This window comes from Diadema setosum, chromosome 13, assembly GCF_964275005.1.
Source record: "Diadema setosum chromosome 13, eeDiaSeto1, whole genome shotgun sequence".
In the NCBI taxonomy this organism is placed as follows: Eukaryota; Metazoa; Echinodermata; class Echinoidea; order Diadematoida; family Diadematidae; genus Diadema; species Diadema setosum.
In genome coordinates, this window is record NC_092697.1 from 18,093,053 (window position 1) to 18,112,666 (window position 19,614).

The following is a 19,614-nucleotide window of genomic DNA, read 5'->3' on the forward strand; positions in this document are numbered from 1 at the left end:
GCATGTATCTAGCGATTTAAGGACTTTAACTTGACTTTGACCCATTCATACATTTAGGCATTGAGTAATTTTCAAGGTACAGGTGTGGAGAAAAAGTGCAATTTCTGAATTGAATAGTAAATTGTTACCATTTTCATCTGGCCCTTGACCCTAAAATTCATAAGATAATCACTTTCAGGTAGAACATGCATAATATGTACTAAGTTTCAAGATAACTTGAGCCACTTCTAGATATGGAGGAAAAACTTAGTTCAGCACTTTCACTTGATCTTTGACCTTTGAGGCAAAAAAAGAAGAAAAAAAAAACTTTCCAGAGAATTTCTATTAGGTTACACATGCATACACCAAGTGTAAAAAATAATAACCCTGCTGGCATTGCATAAATATGAGGGAAATAGTAAAATTTTGAAGTGTTGCACTTGACCTTTGACCCCTGACCTTTGACCCCATGAACCCTACATTCTCTAGATAATCACTTCCAGTCAGTACATGTATATACTATGTTCCATGAAGATACCTTGAACAATTTTCCAAGGCACAGAGAAAAAAAAGAAGTTTTGATATTTTTACTTGACCTTTTGACCTTTGACCTCATGACCCAAACTTTCACCAGAGAATCTTAATTGGGTAATACATGTATACACTAAGTTTCAAGAAAATATCTTCAGGCATTCAATAGATATGGCGAAAATAGTGAAATTTCATGTATTTGACCCTGACCTTTTGACCTTTGACCTTTGACCTCATGACGCAAACTTTCACCAGAGAATCTTAATTGGGTAATACATGTATACACTAAGTTTCAAGAAAATATCTTCAGGCATTCAATAGATATGGTGGAAATAGTGAAATTTTATGTATTTGACCTTGACCTTTTGACCTTTGACCTTGAGCATGTGCACCCAAAAGTTGATAGGCACAACTTCACCCCCTAATACACATACATGCCAAGTTTCATTAGGATACCTCAACAGGTTTTGATAGTTACCTTGTCCACAAAATTCATTACGGACGGACGGAAGGACGGACGGACGGACGGAAGGACGGACGGACGGACGGACGGACGGACGGACAACCCGAAAACATAATGCCTCCGGCACCACTTCGTGGCGGAGGCATAAAAACTTTGAATACCCCATTTACAGTTTATAGACTCAAACCTTTATCCAGTAGGACTTTTCTGAAGATTCACTGGCTCATCAAACTCTGGCAGTTCATGATGAAAGGGCTTTTAATACAAGAATGCTTGCTAATTCATAATACGCAAGAAAAGACAAAATTATGATTGCACAGATAGCTGTCAATTTACATCCACATGCATTAACTATCCATTCATCAATTTCTTGAGCCTGCATAAATGAATCATTAGCTGACTCTGGATGGGCTAAAAGGGTAAAAAAAAAAAAAAACTGTGCATAATTTACAAGCTTCCCATCTAGGACAACTTGATATAAAGTCATTGTATGAAAAGGATAGCAATAACTTGTTTCATATGAAATCAGCCAACTCATTGCATGAGGCGCATTTTTGCGTAGATCTACTGAAACTATGGTACATTGTACACACAACCTTAGCATGGTACCCCAGCTGTGTGACACAATGCCTTTGGCCCAGAGTCAAAACGTGGAACTGCCATAAGTGATATAATTTGTATGATGACTAAACTTCCAATGGAAACAGTGCCGAGAGTAGGCTGAATGGGCTAAAGAGCAACATTTCATGTGGGTGTGAATACAAAGGGATTTCAGTGTAAAAGACAGTCATTTCTTGTGTTTTTTTAGACAAAAACCTTCATGGTGACAATTGGTCTCAGGTCAGGGTCTGGCAGTGAAGAGAAAGGAAGTCATACATTAATAAAGGAGAAGCAAAATAGGTGTAGGCTCTATAGAGCTTAGATTGAAGAATTTGTTAACAAAACATAGTCACTTAGCAAAATTTGGAAATATCATTTCAGCTTTATAAAGAAGTATCAAAGACAAAAGAGACTTTTGTTTGTACAATGTATGAATGAATTTCATCGTGGAAACTGTAGAGACATATTCTCTAAATACTGTATTAATCATACTCTACCATTCAACCAAGAGTATAATCAATGATAACATCACTGTCAACATTGATCAACACTGTCAACATCAACATCAACAGATTTTTACTGTGAACATTGCTCGCGATGTCGTTCGATTTCACAAACAACTCCTTACCTGATCAAGATAGCTGACACATTGGTCAATGTTGTCTTTGGTGCAGAAAGAAGGCAGCCCGCTCCCTGGCCCCTCTCCCGGAGAGGGCCGGGACAGGGGTGAGGGGTACCCAGCATTGTGGGGGGTGGGAGGAGCGCGGGGCGAGTAGTGGCTGGTAGTGGTATACTTGGAGATGAACTCGTCATCAAAGGACGACCTCCTGAAAAGACAAAACAATGACAATAGGCATTATTGAAAGTATTGGGGCTAACATTCTGTTTGTTTGTTTGTTTTTTCTATCCATTAAAATGTTCACATAAAACATGTGGAAACATGCAATACAGATCATTATGTACAATATTGTAAGGTCATGTTACATTACAACATTGTACAAATGTACAATGTATGTTGGACATGAATATGATTTCTGTACATTGGAAAAAAGGCTTTCACAAATCAATTCTACATTTTTGATAGCATGGTATGTCCCTAGCCTAATGTTCACACAAACTGATACCTTCACAGTCAACAACACCACCAACAACAAAAAACAACATTTTCTTTGCACTTAATGTGACTCAACTCAAGATACATAATGTACATGTTCAACATTCAGATAATTAATGTTCTTCACTGGAGGCGGATATGATCGAGGCCCAGAATTCGAAGCTGCAATGACCTTCAGCAACATTTGATTTTCACTACACAATCTACAAATGTATGGAAGGTGCACGTGCGGATGGCATTGTAAAATCAGTGAACAGGAAACCAGTGCTGTACATTTACTGAGCATCAGCATCAATACATTCACACATCAGTTGATGCTTTCTACTCCTCCAATACACACAAGTCTAAACAGCGGGCTGAAAAGCAGACACCTGCAGTTGTTGACTGGTTGCCCATGACAACATAATTCTTACTGAAGTCCCCCTCTCTCTCCCCGCTGTAGCCAGGGAGGATTCCTCAGTAGCAAAGTGGTTGTGAATAGACTTACGAGTGTAACTCAAAACCACTTCTTCAAAGTCTTTATTAAAGGTACTGTTTACCTTTGGGGACAGTGATTTAGAAATTGCAATGTTTGAGTTACTACATTTGATGCATACATGTGTAGGTCAGTTGTATCACAATTTTAACATCCTACCATAAATTAGATACCATAAATTTTGCAAGTGTAAGAAAGGAGATCTATATATCACTATTTTTCTCAATATATCATACACTGCAACTGTAGACGGTCTAGTCTAGAAACAATTTTGTAATTGTATTGTTCACATTTTGTATATTTTACAATACTTAACACTGATGGTACTAATCAACTTTTTTACACTGGTTGTTTCTATCGCGAACTCACACCTACCATCCCCTGTCTATTAAAATGCCAGTCGATATTGCTGATCTTTACTGCACCCCCTGAAAATGTATTTTCAATGTACAATACATGTACACCATGCGTATGCCATATTGACTATTTTTCACTATAAAAAAAGCACTTTTAATATAACTAGACTTGGAATTTGTCAAGACTGACAAATTAGGTGATCCGATCTCTTTGGAAATCAGTGATTTTACTTTCGATCCTAATAGGCATGACCAAACAGGTTTCATCTGTGTTAATAGGGACTTTGGCCGTGTGATGTTTGGATTCTCATTTAGAAAAGGGAGTCATATATCATCTTTAGTACCGGTACCAAATTCTGTGTACACTAGATAACGAAGATACAGCAACAAATACGGTATTATAGGCATGACCATACAGGTTTCATGTGTGTTTAGGGACATTCGTTGTGTGATGTTTGGAATCTCATTTAGAAAAGCGAGTCAGACCTGTCATCTTTGGTGCCAAATTCCGTATACACTATAACGAAGATACAGAATGAAGTATATTTGACCTTACGCTTTGATCTCACTTTGTACACTTAAGATGGCATCTGACCAAAACGTGGTTATTTTGTTAAATGATTGTTGTAACATGGTCTTTGCTTGTGCAAAATATGGAAAGATAGGACATGTTTTCATGAATATACAGGATGAAACGTTTATGACCTTTGACCCTAACTTACATACCCAAGGTGGTGTCCGATCAAGTAGTTGTTATTTTATGAAATAATGTACGTGACATGAACTAAACATGTGTAAAATATGACGGTGCTGTACGTAGGAAAATAGGGGTAGTGCAGTATTAGTCACGAACATTAATCATATATTATGCGTGAGAGCCTTGACAAATGGTATGTTTCCTCTGCTCTGTACACTGCTTGTGCATAATTAGGGATCGACCTTTGTTGAACATTGTGTTATTGTGACCGTGACTGTGATGCTATAAAAGCAAAACAACAACATGACATTTCGTATCTTTATGAAGCCAAGAATATAAATTAGTGGTAATGGGTTTTTTTGTGTGTGTGTGTGTGTGTGTGTGTGTGTGTGCGTGTGTGTGTGAACGTTCGAACAAAGTTAGACTGGTATTTCAATATTTGATCATCGTTGATGAAAAAATATACCTTTAGGTGAAAACGTGTATTAACATACATGTACAAAAGAATGATTACCGGTACTGTACCACTTTGTACTTGTATAGTATTAGCAAGTTTAAATTTGAACTTAATTGAAAATAACAATGACTAGGAAATACATTCAGCTTGCCATAGTATGGGCGTTCGTAAAGTTGTGCGTAACTTTACGAACAATTTTATGAACAAGCAAGGCAATGAATTCTCGGGCATATGGCAAGGTACTAAGTACGTAATAGGTCGCTAGCAGCGCGCGCACCGCCCACCTAGTGCATGCCTATCTCTCTGGCCTACCGATGACGCAGCATGCCAGAGTATAGTATAGAAGCGCACGTTGCGTGCGCTTGTACATGTCACTAGTACTGTTCGATCTGTCTTTCACGACATCTCAACGTCTCTGATATTCAAGCTCTATATGACTACACTACGTCTAATTTCCTAATTGAAGAGTGGTCTGTACACGACCTTTGCCTGACACTGACGATTTGGTTCACCAATACCAGGTAGGTATGTAGATACAGGCATGCCTAAACAAAGAGATGGCGATGACCTGTAGAACTACATTTCATGTGTATAGTCGTGATGTAGTATCTAACCCCACCTTTATGCATGCAGCACAGGCGCCCAACGCACCAGCTAACGTGCGTTGTAGTGCGTACAGTGTACAGCAGGTATACTTTCGAGCGTTTAGTAGAGCATGATGAGCAAGGCCAGGCTTCGTAGAATGTAACGTATAATAGACTGTGTTACCTGAATGGGCAAGGTGAGAGCCATATCATGATTTGTTATAGAATCATTAGGAAAGCGCCGGAAGCCTAAGTTGTAATAAGCTACGGTAAGAGTTGACATTAGGGCAATCTAAGACTAAGAGGGCTTTGTACTCTCGCGATTGCGTGTAACTACACTAATCACTATTCAGAGGGCTCTTAGTAAAATAAATACGGATGCCATCTTGGGTAACTAAGAGACCGATAGAGGGCGTATATTACGTGATCATCACTATAGAACAATTGTTTATTATTATAAACACTAGCTCGATCGAACAGACGCTGTAAGTACGCAGTGCGAATATGTCCCTGTGTACAGCGACTGGGCTGTGTATAGTTATGCTATAGTATTACGAGTATGGTTTTATTACTAAATAATGTTAGTAGTAGTATTGAAATAGCAGTGATTTTCGTTTCCCTTTCATTTCATTTTTGTCTTTTCTAGGGGGCATACAGGGAAGGCGATGTAAAAGTTTTAGTTGTTTTGGGACTTATTTTGTTATACAGAGTGTCAGAAGTATCATTTCTGTTTAATCATGAAATGCAATTGAAGAAATGTAATTTATTTTCCAATGGCAATGCAATATGCAGTCCCACAAAGTTTTGAGCTAAACAAAGTAGGGTTGGGGCTCCATGGCGTACTACACCTGTTTAGTGCAAAATCACAAGAGAATGCCCTTTGCTAGTTTTAGCGCTAGCTTTTATACTCTTTGCTAAGTTTTGCACATCTAGGAGTCGTAGGACTGTCGGGTATTTACATTGTAGAACAGTCTACATGTTCTATTAATATTCATTAAATTTTTTGGTTGTATTGTCCATCTCTCTTACATTTTCAGTTCTTCCTACTTGTGAGTGGCAACTGCGAACAACACTCACGCCACAGTATAAACTGTAGTCGCTGTAGACAGTGTTTACAACAAGGAGCGCTCCCGGATTACCTTACTGGTAGGTGTCCTTTTGCAGAGTTAAAGCTCATTATACAAGGTTAAAAGTCACAGATGGGGTTCAGCAAATTTTTAGGGCCCAATGTTATTTTACTACAGCGTGTTTGTATAATGGCTCTTAATTTCTAATCCATAAGTCTGTTATGAAACCTTGCTGGTCAAGTTAGTTGTTACAGATAGTCTGTGTCAGAACCGAACATACTGCAATGTTACATGTACGTATTGATTATTCTTATATTTTTGAAACAATAATGTTTGCACATTATATATGCATATTGCATATTTGTACATTTTAGAAATGATACTTATTTTGCTTCAGAATTCCACTGATCAGTTACTAGCATCTTTTTTAACATGCAAGTTTAGAAAGATATAGTTAGTGGTCTTGTAAGAAAACAAATGCTTTACAAATTTCCATATTTTTTTTTTTGAACATATTTTAGAATTTTGTTTGCAATTACCATTTTCTTTTGTCATTATTTTGGCAGGTACCGGTTGCTGTGGAAGGAGATTCCTGTTTGCGTTTGTTATTGTTAAGGTGTGTTTGTACATGTGTATGTCGTTTTCAGTACGTGTCATCTGTTCAATCATCTTCATTTTACATACCATCTCATACCATTTCACCTTCACCCTCAAAACTCAAGTTCTTGAGTTTTTGAGAAAAGCTTTCATTTGAAACTTCATCCAGAATCTCATCATAAAGTCTGTTTATTGGCAACTCACGACAATAATCCTCTAGCATTGAAGCTAGTTGGTGAGTCAAGAAGAGTTGTGGTAGACAGCAAGAGAAAGTCTGTTTATTGGGAACTCATGACAATAAGCCTCTAGCATTGAAGCTAGTTGGTGAGTCAAGAAGAGTTGTGGTAGACAGCAAGAGAAAGTCTGTTTTTTGGCAACTCACGACAAGCCTCTAGCACTCTGAAGCTAGTTGGTGAGTCAAGAAGAGTTGTGGGAAACAGCAAGAGAGAATCAGAATCAAAGAGAAAATCAGAATCAAAGAGAATCAGAATCAAAGAGAGAATCAGAATCAAAAAGAGTCAATCAGAATCAAAGAAAAACTGAATCAGAGAGAGTTAGAAGCAGAATCAGAATCAAAGAGAGGCAGAATTAGAATCAAAGAAAATCAGAATCAGAATCAAAGAAAATCAGAATCAAACATTCTATTTGTTGGCAGCTCAAGACAATAGCCCTAGCACTGAAGCTAGTTGGTGAGTCAAGCAGAACTGTGACAGGTAGATCGAAGGACATTGAAAAAACTTGAAAGACATTGAAGAAACTTGAAAGAATTTGAAAATTTTTGAAAGAACTTGAAAGAGTCAGAATCAGAATCAAAGAGAGTCAGAAAGTTGAAATAACTTGAGAGAATTTGAAAGAACTTGAAAGAATTACATGTATATACTGTACTATATAATTGAGACAACAGTATTTTAATTTTATGGTAAATGTTACAGGGGTAGACAACAATATTGCACTTTGAAGGATTATTTGATATTTGAAATATTTTGCATTGAAAGTTGTAGCAAATAATTCAGCTACAATTGACAAGAGTAATAGCTAGGAGTTGAAATTTTGAAGGAATTGCCAGAAGTGTGAGAAGCAATTCTGTGAGGCGAGGCAAGAAGTATACTCAAAATTTGAAGTGAAAATACAACAATTTGAAAAATACGATCTTGAGTCAGGAATTTTAGTTAATTGTCAATAGGGTTTTAAAAAATGTAATTGAAGAGCGCCATCATCAGACAAAAGCATTGTAGTTGCACAGTAAATGTTTAAGGAAGAGACAATAATATTGCACCTTCAATTGTTATTTAGAATTATTGGGCCGTGAATACAAAAGCGCAGTTGGTGAAAGACATACTTTTATTGCAAAGAGAGCCATTTCAAGGCAGAATCATTACAGTTTCTTTTATGCACAAGCTTGAAATAATCGTTGGTGAATACGAAGAATAATTGGTGAAATAGAAAATTTTATTGCCAAAAGCCCTATCTTAAGGGAAACGCACAAAGAAGATTGATTTTTGTGCAATAAAGACAGTACGGTGTAGCATAATTGGTAAAATACAAACCTTTATTGCAAAGAGCACAATCTCAAGATAAAGGCATAGTTTGCTCCAATTAAAAGTCAGATAATAGAAGCTGGAATTCCTGTAGGCAGATATCGTAAAAGGAAATTGGCATAGCTTTTCTATAAAGTAGGAATTTAAGTGAAGCTCATTTGAGTGATAAAACATAAATACATTGAAGTTAAGGAGAAAAGAAGTGATAAAGAAGTGATTGGTAAGTGAGTTCCCTGTAGCTGTTGGAATTGAATCCAGTGATCTTGTAAATGTGTGTGACCTTTATTAAAGGGACAAGAGAGAGAAGAGTCAAATCTGACATTTGAATATCACTGATTAGGTAAGGTGTGAAAGTAAGTTTAAAATCTGACATCTGACTTCAGAATTAATTTAAAAGTATTTTCGTGCAGCAAAAAAAGTGGAAGGGAATCTAATGTTCAGATAAAGTGTGCCTGCGGGAAAGAAAACACTGTTGGCAATACAAACATAAAGAGATCCATCTTGTTGGGGGAAAAAAAGCTACACAGAATTGCAGTGAAGTTCATGTTTAGTCTTGTATGCAACCTATCACCAAGTAAAGCATCGTATATTGAAGGTCTTGCTGTAAAAAACAAAAAGAAAAAACAGTCTCAAGTCTTCTGGTAGCAAGATCAGTGTACACAAAGATATTAAAAGCAAAGGAGTGAGTACTATAATGTATAATATAATAATGATATATTAATACTTGGTAGACAAAAAGCGGCACCTGTTGGTATAAAAAAATTAAACAACACACACATTGCACAAATATTTTTTTCGGTAGACAAAAAGCACCACCTGTTGGTAGAAACATAAGGACTGGTATCACAGCGTGGTTGGAAGTATATGTACATTGTACAGTGAAATACAGTACACATATATTAGTACAACTTTCAAGGCAGTACAATTGACCATTTTGATATCAATCACAATACTATAGTGAAGTAGACGTGATTCATATATAAGTATAGTGATTCAAGGAATGCATATTGATTGAACAGTTGATTGATATCATTTATTTGGTAATAGGTACCTGCTTTCAAAAACTCGAAGCCCTGTAGTTTGACAATGGAAGCAAGTGAATTCAAGAATGTTATTGGTGATATCCTAGATATCCTCCATAGTTGTGACTTGAGAAATCTAGAGGTCAGTGAATGTGATGCATGTTGCAATGTGATCAATGAAAATGAAAGCAGAGTACCATGTGAGGATTGTGGCAAGCAGTTTCATGTGATGCGTACAGGAACCATTTCTGAGGCTAAACTGTGTGATGCAAGGCTGATTTGGATATGCTCAGCATGTGGAAGCAATAATATTGCCCATCGCATCTTTGACAAAATTGGCATTCCCTATCATTTCAATAGATATGAGCTTCTCGAAGACCTTGGTGATGAAGATTTTGGTATTGATGTTTCACATTCATCATGCAAGAGCAACCAGAGAAAGAAACCAACCCAGAGACTGAAAAAAAGGTATGTAAAAAGAAAGGACAAACTTGAAATTCCAGAAATGACGAATGTGTGCGTGCAGAAAAGAGCAGATTGTGAGAGAAATGAATCAGATTCGACATTCAGGACAAATCTGACCAAGAGCCAATTTCAGCCATTAGAAACTGCAGTTGATGATGGTTGGACAACTGTGAAATCAAGGAAGACAAAAGTGACAACATCCCAAACAATGACTGACAATCCCAAGACCAAGACCTTTAACAAGAGCTCAGTGAGATCAGTAAATGGTGTGCCTCTCCAACCTGGTGTGACCTACATTGGCAAAGCAATGAAAGCCTACTATCTTGAAAAACAGAAAAGAGCCAAGACCAGCAAGGGCAAGAAATCAAAAGTAGAAAGAAGGCAAAAAGAACCTGGTAAACTCGTGAAGCAAAATGTGAATGCAAACTTGGACACAGAACAAAATGATAGTCTGCAGGTATATACTGAATCTGTATTGAATGTATATTCGAAGTGTGTTCAGTCACCTCATGTTATGGCAAAATACACTGAGCAAATGTATGCAAAAACACAGAGAAGTTGGGCTGATGTGGCTAAAAGCACTCCGAATATGAGTAATGAATGTTGCGTACCGAATGGTGATCAGACTACATGTGCCTCTGTCCCTTCCACAGACATTGAAAAAGAAGTTTGGAATGTGAACAGGCTCTATGGAGGTGGAAATGCAAGGCAACCAAGAAAGAAAGGTCGTTTCACGAAGATCAACAGACAAAGTGTGCTACCGGTACAAAATGCTGACTCACAGGTGCGTGATAATGGAAAGGTCAAACCTGACATTCTTGAAGGAGAACATGTAGCAAAGAATGAAAAGTTGTGTAAGAATGAAGCATTTGACCACGAGGACAGTGATTCCACAAGTAGAGACAACACAAGCTCGAATGATACATCCAAAGTGAAGTGTGACAGAATGCACAATGTGCATGAACTGAACCCATGTTACAGTGAAAGAAAAGATGTTGAAAGTGACAGACAAGCATCAGTGAAGGAATTGTTCCCTGTGAATTCTAGTACAGATGTAAGTGTTCACTCTCCATGTCACAGACCTGTTTCAGCTACACAGTGTGCTGAAGTTTGTAATGATTCAATATTCTTGCCTGAACGTGAAAAAACTACTAATCCATCTGACTGCATAGTAATGAACGATGATTCTGCAAGAAGTGCTGACCACCATAATTCATATGATGTACTGGAATCGACAGTACATGTATTAGATAATGAACCAGCTGCAACTGATTTAAAGACTAAAGAATGTGTCTGTAAGCCTGTTTCACTCTCAAGTTCTGAATGTGGTAGAAGGCAATCATATCCTATGAACAAAACAATTGCACAAGGAAATTTTAATCAAGGTGATCAACGATTTGGTTACACTGCTGGCAAACAATGTGCATGTAATTCCCTTGTGGCAGTTCTCTACACCCAAACAAAGAATGGAATCGAAATTAGACCTCGTGATCTTGATCAGATTCTGACACTTGGGAATGAGTTGTATTATTACATAAAGAAGGATTCACCACTGAATGAAGAGCTTGTAATGGTAGATGAATTACCCAAGGAACTTCTTATTCTGGATGACAACTTTCAAATAACTTATGCTGAATCAAAATATGGAGTGTTGGATGGAAATCAAAACAATTTGTCAAAGTTTGGTGCATTGTCATTGAGTCAAGCATTAGAACAAGAACTGTGCAGATATGATGCATGTCTTATGAATTTTGCTGAGAGTACATTTGCAATCATTAGACATGACAATGGTTATTATGTATTTGATTCTCATTCCAGAAGTCATGATGGATACTTGGTACAAGATGGATGCAGTGTCTTGATTAGCATTTCATCATGGCAAGGTATACAGGTACACTGTTTGAATTTGGCGAAATCAATGGCATGTGATTTACGTACTACTCAGTTTGAACTGACCGGTCTGGCATTAGAATCCAATTCTAAGAGAAATGCATTGACAACCAGTGGCTCCAAGAGATTAAACTCAGTAAATACTGCATGTAGGAATACAAATGTTCAGAATAGCAACATTTCAAAACATTGTTATCATGTTAAAGAAATTAACAGTGATAGCTGTATGACTCAGAATGAAACAAAGGAAAACAGAGTGAATGTAAATAGTGATGACTATGGAAATGAGAATGAAGTTGAATTTGTTTCAGTTGGGAAGACAACAGAAAGAAGAGATCAAAATTTCACATTTGTGCCGATTACGTACGTAGACAAGCAGTCTTTGTGCAATAAATTGAATTTCAGTTACAGTGGTGCTGCCAATGAATCAATGGAGGGTAGAAATGAAAGTTTGCATATTGGGAAACCTGTAAATATCAAGAGAGTTATGGGTGATGGCAACTGCTTTTACAGAAGTATTGCTCATGTAGTTACTGGCAGCGAGAGAAACCATTTCATGCTCCGGAAATTTAATGCGGCACATTTACTGGAAACGGGTGATTTATTTAAAAATGTAATAGACACAGTGAAATATCAGAGTGTCAGGGACTTTGTATTTCAAGAAAAATTAATGGATTTAGGAACATGGGCTGGTCACACTGATATTAGTTCAATGGCACATATGCTAGATCGTGATATATATGTGTATGATGATCGAACAGAAAATTGGCAAATACTGTCTGCAAGGAAACCTGGATACTACAACAAAGTAACAACTGAGAGAGGAATATATATTCTGTTCACTGGAGGCAATCATTTTGATGCAGTGGAAAGTGTAACTACTGTTGTGTCTAGTACTTTGGATGAGAAATTACCTGTATTTCATCTGACTTTAGATACAAGTGTAGAAAACAAGAAGGAAAGTCATGATGAATCATCTAAGATTACTAAAAACCCAACATTGAAGAAAGGCAGTGTTAGAGTGAAGAGAATGATGTCCAAACAAGTAATGGTGACACATATCCCATTACAAAACACATGTGAACAGACAGTAAATGCCAGCATTGATGCATCCGAGGTGAAACAAGTAGGAGAAATAAAACAGGTTAATCTTATGTACAGACCTGTAAATAAATCTGATAGAGAGAAGTTTTGTTGCAAATTCAGTATAAAGGCTAATGACAAATGTAGCAGTACTGATATGCAAAAAGATATGGTAGAAAACGGTGATATTACTATCCTGTCACAACCATTGACTACCTATAGAGTTACTGGTGATGGAAATTGCTTTTACAGAGCTATATCATATGTCGCATGTGGCAAGGAAGATTCACACCGTGTTGTTCGAAAAGCAATAGTTAAGCATATTTTGCAAAACAAGGAAGATTATGTAAGCCTTTTAAGATCAGGATACACGGATATTGTAAAATACATTGGAAATGAAAGAGTATTCAACAATGGCACATGGGCTACAGAATTGGAGATGATGGCCTTATCAAATTTACTAGAAACTGATATTTATGTATATGAAGATAATGGTTCAAAATGGAAATTATTTGGTGCGAGCAAACTTCAGTTTGGAATTGTTACATCACAAAGAGGTATTTACTTGCAACACACAAATGGCAATCATTACGATGTTGTAGAATCTGTATGTCCAGCGATCCAAAAATCAGCTTCATGCCAAAAGCTGTCAAGATCACAAAATATTACTGATATGGAAGCACCTGTGACGAGAAAGAGAAAACTTACAACAGAGAGGAAAGTTGCAAAACCTGTCAGTGATTGTCAAAACAATGTATTGAACAATGAAGTCATAGAGGATGACGTGGAACCTGCAGTTAAAATGAGTAGGCACACTGAAGAATCTGAAAAAGTTAAACCTACTATGCAAAGTGCAAAAAAGAAAAAACGAAGAAAGAAACGTAATCCTAATACTACCAGACAAAAAAATAGAGATCGAATGAGAGCAGCAAGAGAGAAGAAAAAGAATGAGCAAAGGCAGTTAGAAACAGAATGTTTTTCAAATGATGAGTCTTTTCCATTCCGCAAACTTAAAAAAGCAGCTGCAGAGAAAGTAAAATATCAAACAAATGTAAATTACAGGTTAGAAAAGAAAAACAAAATCAAAAAGAGACAAAAAGACAAGTACACCTTGGACCCCATTTACAGAGAAAATGTGAAGAAAGTGAAGAGCACAAGGATGAAAGCTAGATATCAAAACAATGCTCGTTTAAGAGAAAAGATCAAGAAAAGGATGAGGAAAAAGATGAAAGCCAAATATCAAAACAATGCTTCATTCAGGGAAATGCTGAAAAGAATGAGAAAAGTTATCTATGGAAGCAATGTTTTATATAGAGAGAGGCTAAAGAAAATGAGGAAAGCTAGATATCAAAACAATGCTTTATTCAGAGAAAGGCTTAAGAAACTTATGAGAAAAATTGCTAACATTAAGTACAAGACAAATTCTGTGTATAGACAGCAAGTTGCAATGAGAAATGTGAAACGAAAAAAGCAAGAGAAGATGAATATGAGAAATTGTGATCATGTTTTGAAAAAGTTTAGGGAAACTGTTTCACATGGCCCTGAATATGTATGTTGTGTATGTTTGAAATTATTATTCAAAAATCAGGTATTGAAGTGCACAAAAGCAAAATATAATGATTTGAAATGCTTAAAAGAGGAGTACTTGCATACATGCAGTGATGACTGTGATGTTGACTGTCAGATAATAAAGTCACCAAGAAATTCGTTATGGATTTGTTACACTTGCCACAGGAAATTATTAGCTGGTAATATGCCTGCTGAAGCTAGCAGAAATAACTTAGAATTACATGCTATTCCTGCGGAACTTAGAAGTCTGAATCAGTTGGAAACGCATTTGATTGCGCTAAATATTCCATTTATGAAAATTTTGAATTTGCCTAAAGGAGGACAATATGGAGTGCATGGCCCAGCAGTTTGTGTACCTTCACGCACAGATGAAACTGTGAAAATATTACCTCGACCAGAGACTGATGATCAATTTATTCGTGTAAAACTGAAGAGGAAACTGTCATATAAAGGATATTATGAATATCAATTTGTCAAGAGAAAGAATGTGCTAGCTGCATTGGAATATTTGAAGAAAAATAATAAGTGGTATTCTGATATTGCTATAGATAATGAATGGAGCTCTGATTTATCAGACAAAAATAGTCAAGCAGCTTGTGTTAAACCGTTGGATTCAAGTGAAATCAGTGATGATGACGATGATATAGAGGATGATCAAGATGGACGAGTACAAGGCATTCAGTTGGACACATGTTTACAGAAGGTCGATATGAGGCAAGAAGTGCTTGATCAGTTTTTCGATGATATTATATGTTGTGCACCTTGTGAAAAGAACAGTCCTGTATCGTTGTTAATGGATAAAAGTAATGAGGCAAAATGTTTTCCTGCTCTCTTTCCAACAGGTCAGCCAACATTTCATGATACCAGGTACACTGAAATAACACTTGGTCGTTATTTGCATAATCGCCTGATGCACGTAGACAACAGATTTGCAAAAAATACAGAATATATCTTTTATGCTCAGTGTATTTATGAACTTCAACAAATTCTTTCTAATGTTTCTATAGCTCTCAGAAAAAGTTCAGAGAAAATAGATAATCCCACATCGATCCAATGTTCAGATCTAAAAGATGCAAGAAAACTTAATGAGATACTGGATTCGAATAAAGGATACAAATTTCTGAAACAAATACGAGGAACACCTCCATACTGGCAATCTACACAGAAAGATGTTTTAGCAATGGTTAGACAACTTGGAAAGCCTACATGGTTTGCATCGTTTTCCTCAGCTGAGATGAGATGGCCTGAAGTTATTAATACATTGCTAAATCAACAAGGTGATAGAAGAAAAGCAAATGATCTAGATTGGACAGATAAGTGTAATTTATTAAGATCAAATCCAGTGACAGTAGCTCGTATATTTGACAAACGCTTTCATGCATTTTTGAACAAAGTGATTCTTTCTCCGGCAGAACCTATTGGCAAAATAATTGACTACTTCTACAGAATTGAATTTCAACAGAGGGGATCTCCACACACACATTGTTTATTCTGGGTTGAAAACGCACCTAAGCTGGGCGTCGACAAAGCTAAAAATGTCATAGACTTTGTTGATAAGTACATTTCGTGCAACATTCCATGTGAGGATGATGATGAGGAACTGTATGAAATAGTGAAGAATGTTCAGCTTCACTCAAAGAAACATTCAAAATCATGCAAGAAAAAGGGAACTACCTGCAGATTCAATTTTCCAAGACCACCTTCTGAGAAAACATTTGTTGTGAAATCTAAAGATAATCCAGAAATTACAGATGAAGCTCAAGATGTTTTGTCTACAGTAAAGAATTCATCATGTATGGAACGGACATATGATAATGCTAGACAGCTTTTTGAAGCTCTTGGAATATGTCAAAAGGAATTTGAAGATGCCTATAATGCTGTTGCTACAAAAGAAGATATAGTCTTGAGAAGAGATCCAAAAGATATATGGGTGAATCAATACAATCCATTCTTACTCAGAGCTTGGAATGCCAATATGGATTTGCAGTATATAACAAATGAGTATGCCTGTATTGTTTATGTTGTGTCATACATGTCAAAAGCAGAAAGAGAGATGGGTTTGCTCTTGAAAAATGCAGAAAGTGAAATGAAAGAGGGCAATGAAGATGCTCGCAAAAGTATGAAAGAAATAGGACATGTGTATATGCAAAACCGTGAAGTTTCAGCGCAAGAAAGTGTGTATCGTGTTTGTAGCTTGAGACTGAAAGAGTGCTCAAGAAAAGTAGAGTTTATACCTGTTGGACCAAACCCTGTGAGAATGAGTTTACCATTGAGTGTTATTCAAAGCAGACGAGACGATGATGATAGGAGTCCATGGATGCCAAACAGAATTGATAAATATAAAGCCCGACCTGATGGTTTTGAATTTGAAAATATGTGTTTAGCCACATTTTGTTCAAAGTATAGACTACTCAGTGAATCTGATATAAAGGGTAAGAAACAGAAACAGAAAGTGTTCAAATTGCGAGATCAGCTAGGCTATGTACAAAAACGATCAAGAACCAATGATGCTGTAGTAAGATATCCTCGTTTTTCACCGACCATAACCCCAGAAAAATATTATCAGAGTATACTGCAGTTATATTTGCCATTCCGCACTGATAAACAGTTAAAACCAAATCAGTTTTTGACGTATGAGGAATTTTACCAAACTGGATCTGTACAAATGTTTAATAACCTGGAAAGCGTTAAAAGTATTGTCAATGAAAATCTCAGGCAGTTTGAAAAAAATGCTGATATAATTGATCAAGCACAAGAATATCTTGAGAAATTTGGTCCACAAGAAGATGCATGGGGATTACTCTGTCCAGAAACAGAAATTGAAAGACAGGAAACAGCTAAGATCCATGAAGAAGTTGAAGATGCTGACAATGAATTTAGAATCCCAGATCTTGAGTCCAAATCTCAGGAGAAAGAGTCATATGGCATAGAATTTCGATCATGTAGCATTTCTAGAGAAGACAGTAATGTCTTATTAAGAACTTTAAATAGCAAACAGCAAAACGTGTTCTACAAAATAAGACAATGGTGTCTTGACAAAGTTAATGGAAAAGAACCTACGCCATTTCAGATATTTGTGACAGGTGGTGCTGGAACAGGAAAAAGTCATCTAGTGAAATGCATATGTAATGAAGGGACAAGAATTTTTGGTAGAATGATGCATAACCCAGATGATATTTCAGTTCTGAAAGTAGCTCCAACTGGAATTGCAGCTTATAACATTGAGGGTAGTACTATTCATAACGCTCTGTCCATACCCATTTCTGCTGCACTACCTTACCAACCCCTTGGAGAAGAAAAGATAAGTCATCTACGTAATCAGCTGGGTCAACTGCAGATACTAATAATTGATGAAATATCCATGGTTGATCAGAAGCTGTTGTGGTATATACATGGACGTTTAAGGCAAATAAAGCAGACACGTGATGATGCTCCATTTGGAAAGGTTTCAGTTATCGCAGTTGGAGATTTTTATCAGTTACCCCCAGTAAAAGGTACTCCTTTGTATAAAGATACACTGCAAAGTTCTTTATGGACAGACAATTTCTCTATAATTGATTTGGAGGAAATAATGAGACAAAAGGATGATGCAGAGTTTGCTGTTCTTTTGAACAAATTAAGGATTAAAGGAAAGCAAGATGAATTATCTAGTGATGATATAGCAGTTCTTCAATCACGCCAAACTGGAGAACAATGTGAGGATGCATTGCATATATATTCTTCAAACAAACAAGTAAATGACTGGAATAAAATAATGCTTCACAAGAAATGCACAAATATCATATGTATTAATGCAGAAGATTCTTTACTTAGTGATGAGGGTAAAAACAAAAGATGTGACAAGCCACAGAAGTGTACTAAAGCTTCCTTGCTTCCGTATCTTTGGATTGCTCAACACTCTAGAGTGATGCTTATCAAAAATGTGAATGTGACCAAAGGTTTATCAAATGGCTGTATTGGCACTGTAACTGACATAGTAAGAGTAAATGAAAATGCAAGACCTACAAGTGTGCTGGTGAAATTTGACAATGAAAAGGTAGGAACTCAGCCAATAGAAATGCAACAGGAATCAATCGGAAGAAAATATACTCGGAAACAATTTCCTTTGAAATTAGCATACGCATGCACAATACATAAAGTACAAGGCATGACAGTGGAAAAAGCTGTTGTTTCTCTGAAAAACATATTTTTGCCTGGGCAAGCATATGTAGCTTTGAGCCGTGTTACATCATTACGTGGACTAATGATTGAAGATTTTGATCCAAAAGTTATGTATTGCAATCCAGCTGTTAAAGAAAGTTTAGAGAACATGCCAACATTTGTTGATGAAACGAACATTGACAATGATGTCTCCATTGCAACTATGAGTATAATATTACATAATATTCAAGGTCTTAAAGCACATTTCAAAGATATCCAATCAAATATCCTATTAAAAAATTCTGATATTATTTGTTTAACTGAAACTTGGCTTAATGATGACATTTTTGATGTGAATTTAGATCAGTTTAGAATGTACAATCAGCCTCGGTCAAAGTGTTATTCTGATGAAAATCCCCTATTTTGTGCACTGAAAAATCAAGCACATGGTGGAGTTGCAGTGTACAGTAAAATCAAATCTATAAGTAGGCTGAATTTAGATGTCAATAATTTAGAATATATTACATTTGCAGTAACATGTCCTATGTCATGTCTTATTTCAGTGATATATAGACCTCCTAGGTATGACAAAAAACAATTTTGTAAGAAACTAAGGAGATTACTTATAGAATTGCAGCAAAGAAGCAGAAAATGCATAGTAATTGGTGACTTCAATGAAAATCTCAGACAAGGTTCAAGTGATTCATGTGTGCATAAATTGATGTGTTCTTATGGATATCAACAACATGTACTTGATGCTACGACAGAAGGTGATACATTGATTGATCATGTATATAGCACAGGTATCGATACACTTCATGCTGAAGTTATTCCCCTTTACTACAGTTACCATGAAGCTATTAGAATCCAGTTTTGATGAGTGTTATCGTGAGTTTATGCAAAGTAATGTGGTATATTCTCAAATCAATTAACATTTATTTACATTTGTCACATTTCCTTTTATAATACAGAATTAGGGAAACAGAC

General features: G+C 36.4%; 2 protein-coding genes across 2 annotated transcripts in view; one reads left to right on the top strand and one right to left on the bottom strand.

Moving 5' to 3' along the window:
* LOC140237183 (afadin- and alpha-actinin-binding protein A-like) overlaps nt 1–19,614 on the bottom strand; it is an 87,834-nt gene that overhangs the window by 50,647 nt on the left and 17,573 nt on the right. Inside the window, exon 3 of the mRNA XM_072317124.1 lies at nt 2,202–2,400. Coding sequence (XP_072173225.1) covers nt 2,202–2,400 — 199 coding nt within the window. The remainder of the gene's footprint in view (nt 1–2,201; nt 2,401–19,614) is intronic.
* LOC140237185 (uncharacterized) lies at nt 9,545–11,838 on the top strand. Its single transcript, XM_072317127.1, has 2 exons — nt 9,545–10,729; nt 11,764–11,838. The coding sequence occupies exons 1-2, from the start codon at nt 9,545–9,547 to the stop codon at nt 11,770–11,772; spliced, it is 1,194 nt and encodes a 397-aa protein (XP_072173228.1). The 3' UTR covers nt 11,773–11,838.

Bases quoted from the DNA above. Each gene is read 5' to 3' on its own strand.
- LOC140237185 (XM_072317127.1), top strand. From the start codon at position 9,545: ATGGAAGCAAGTGAATTCAAGAATGTTATTGGTGATATCCTAGATATC.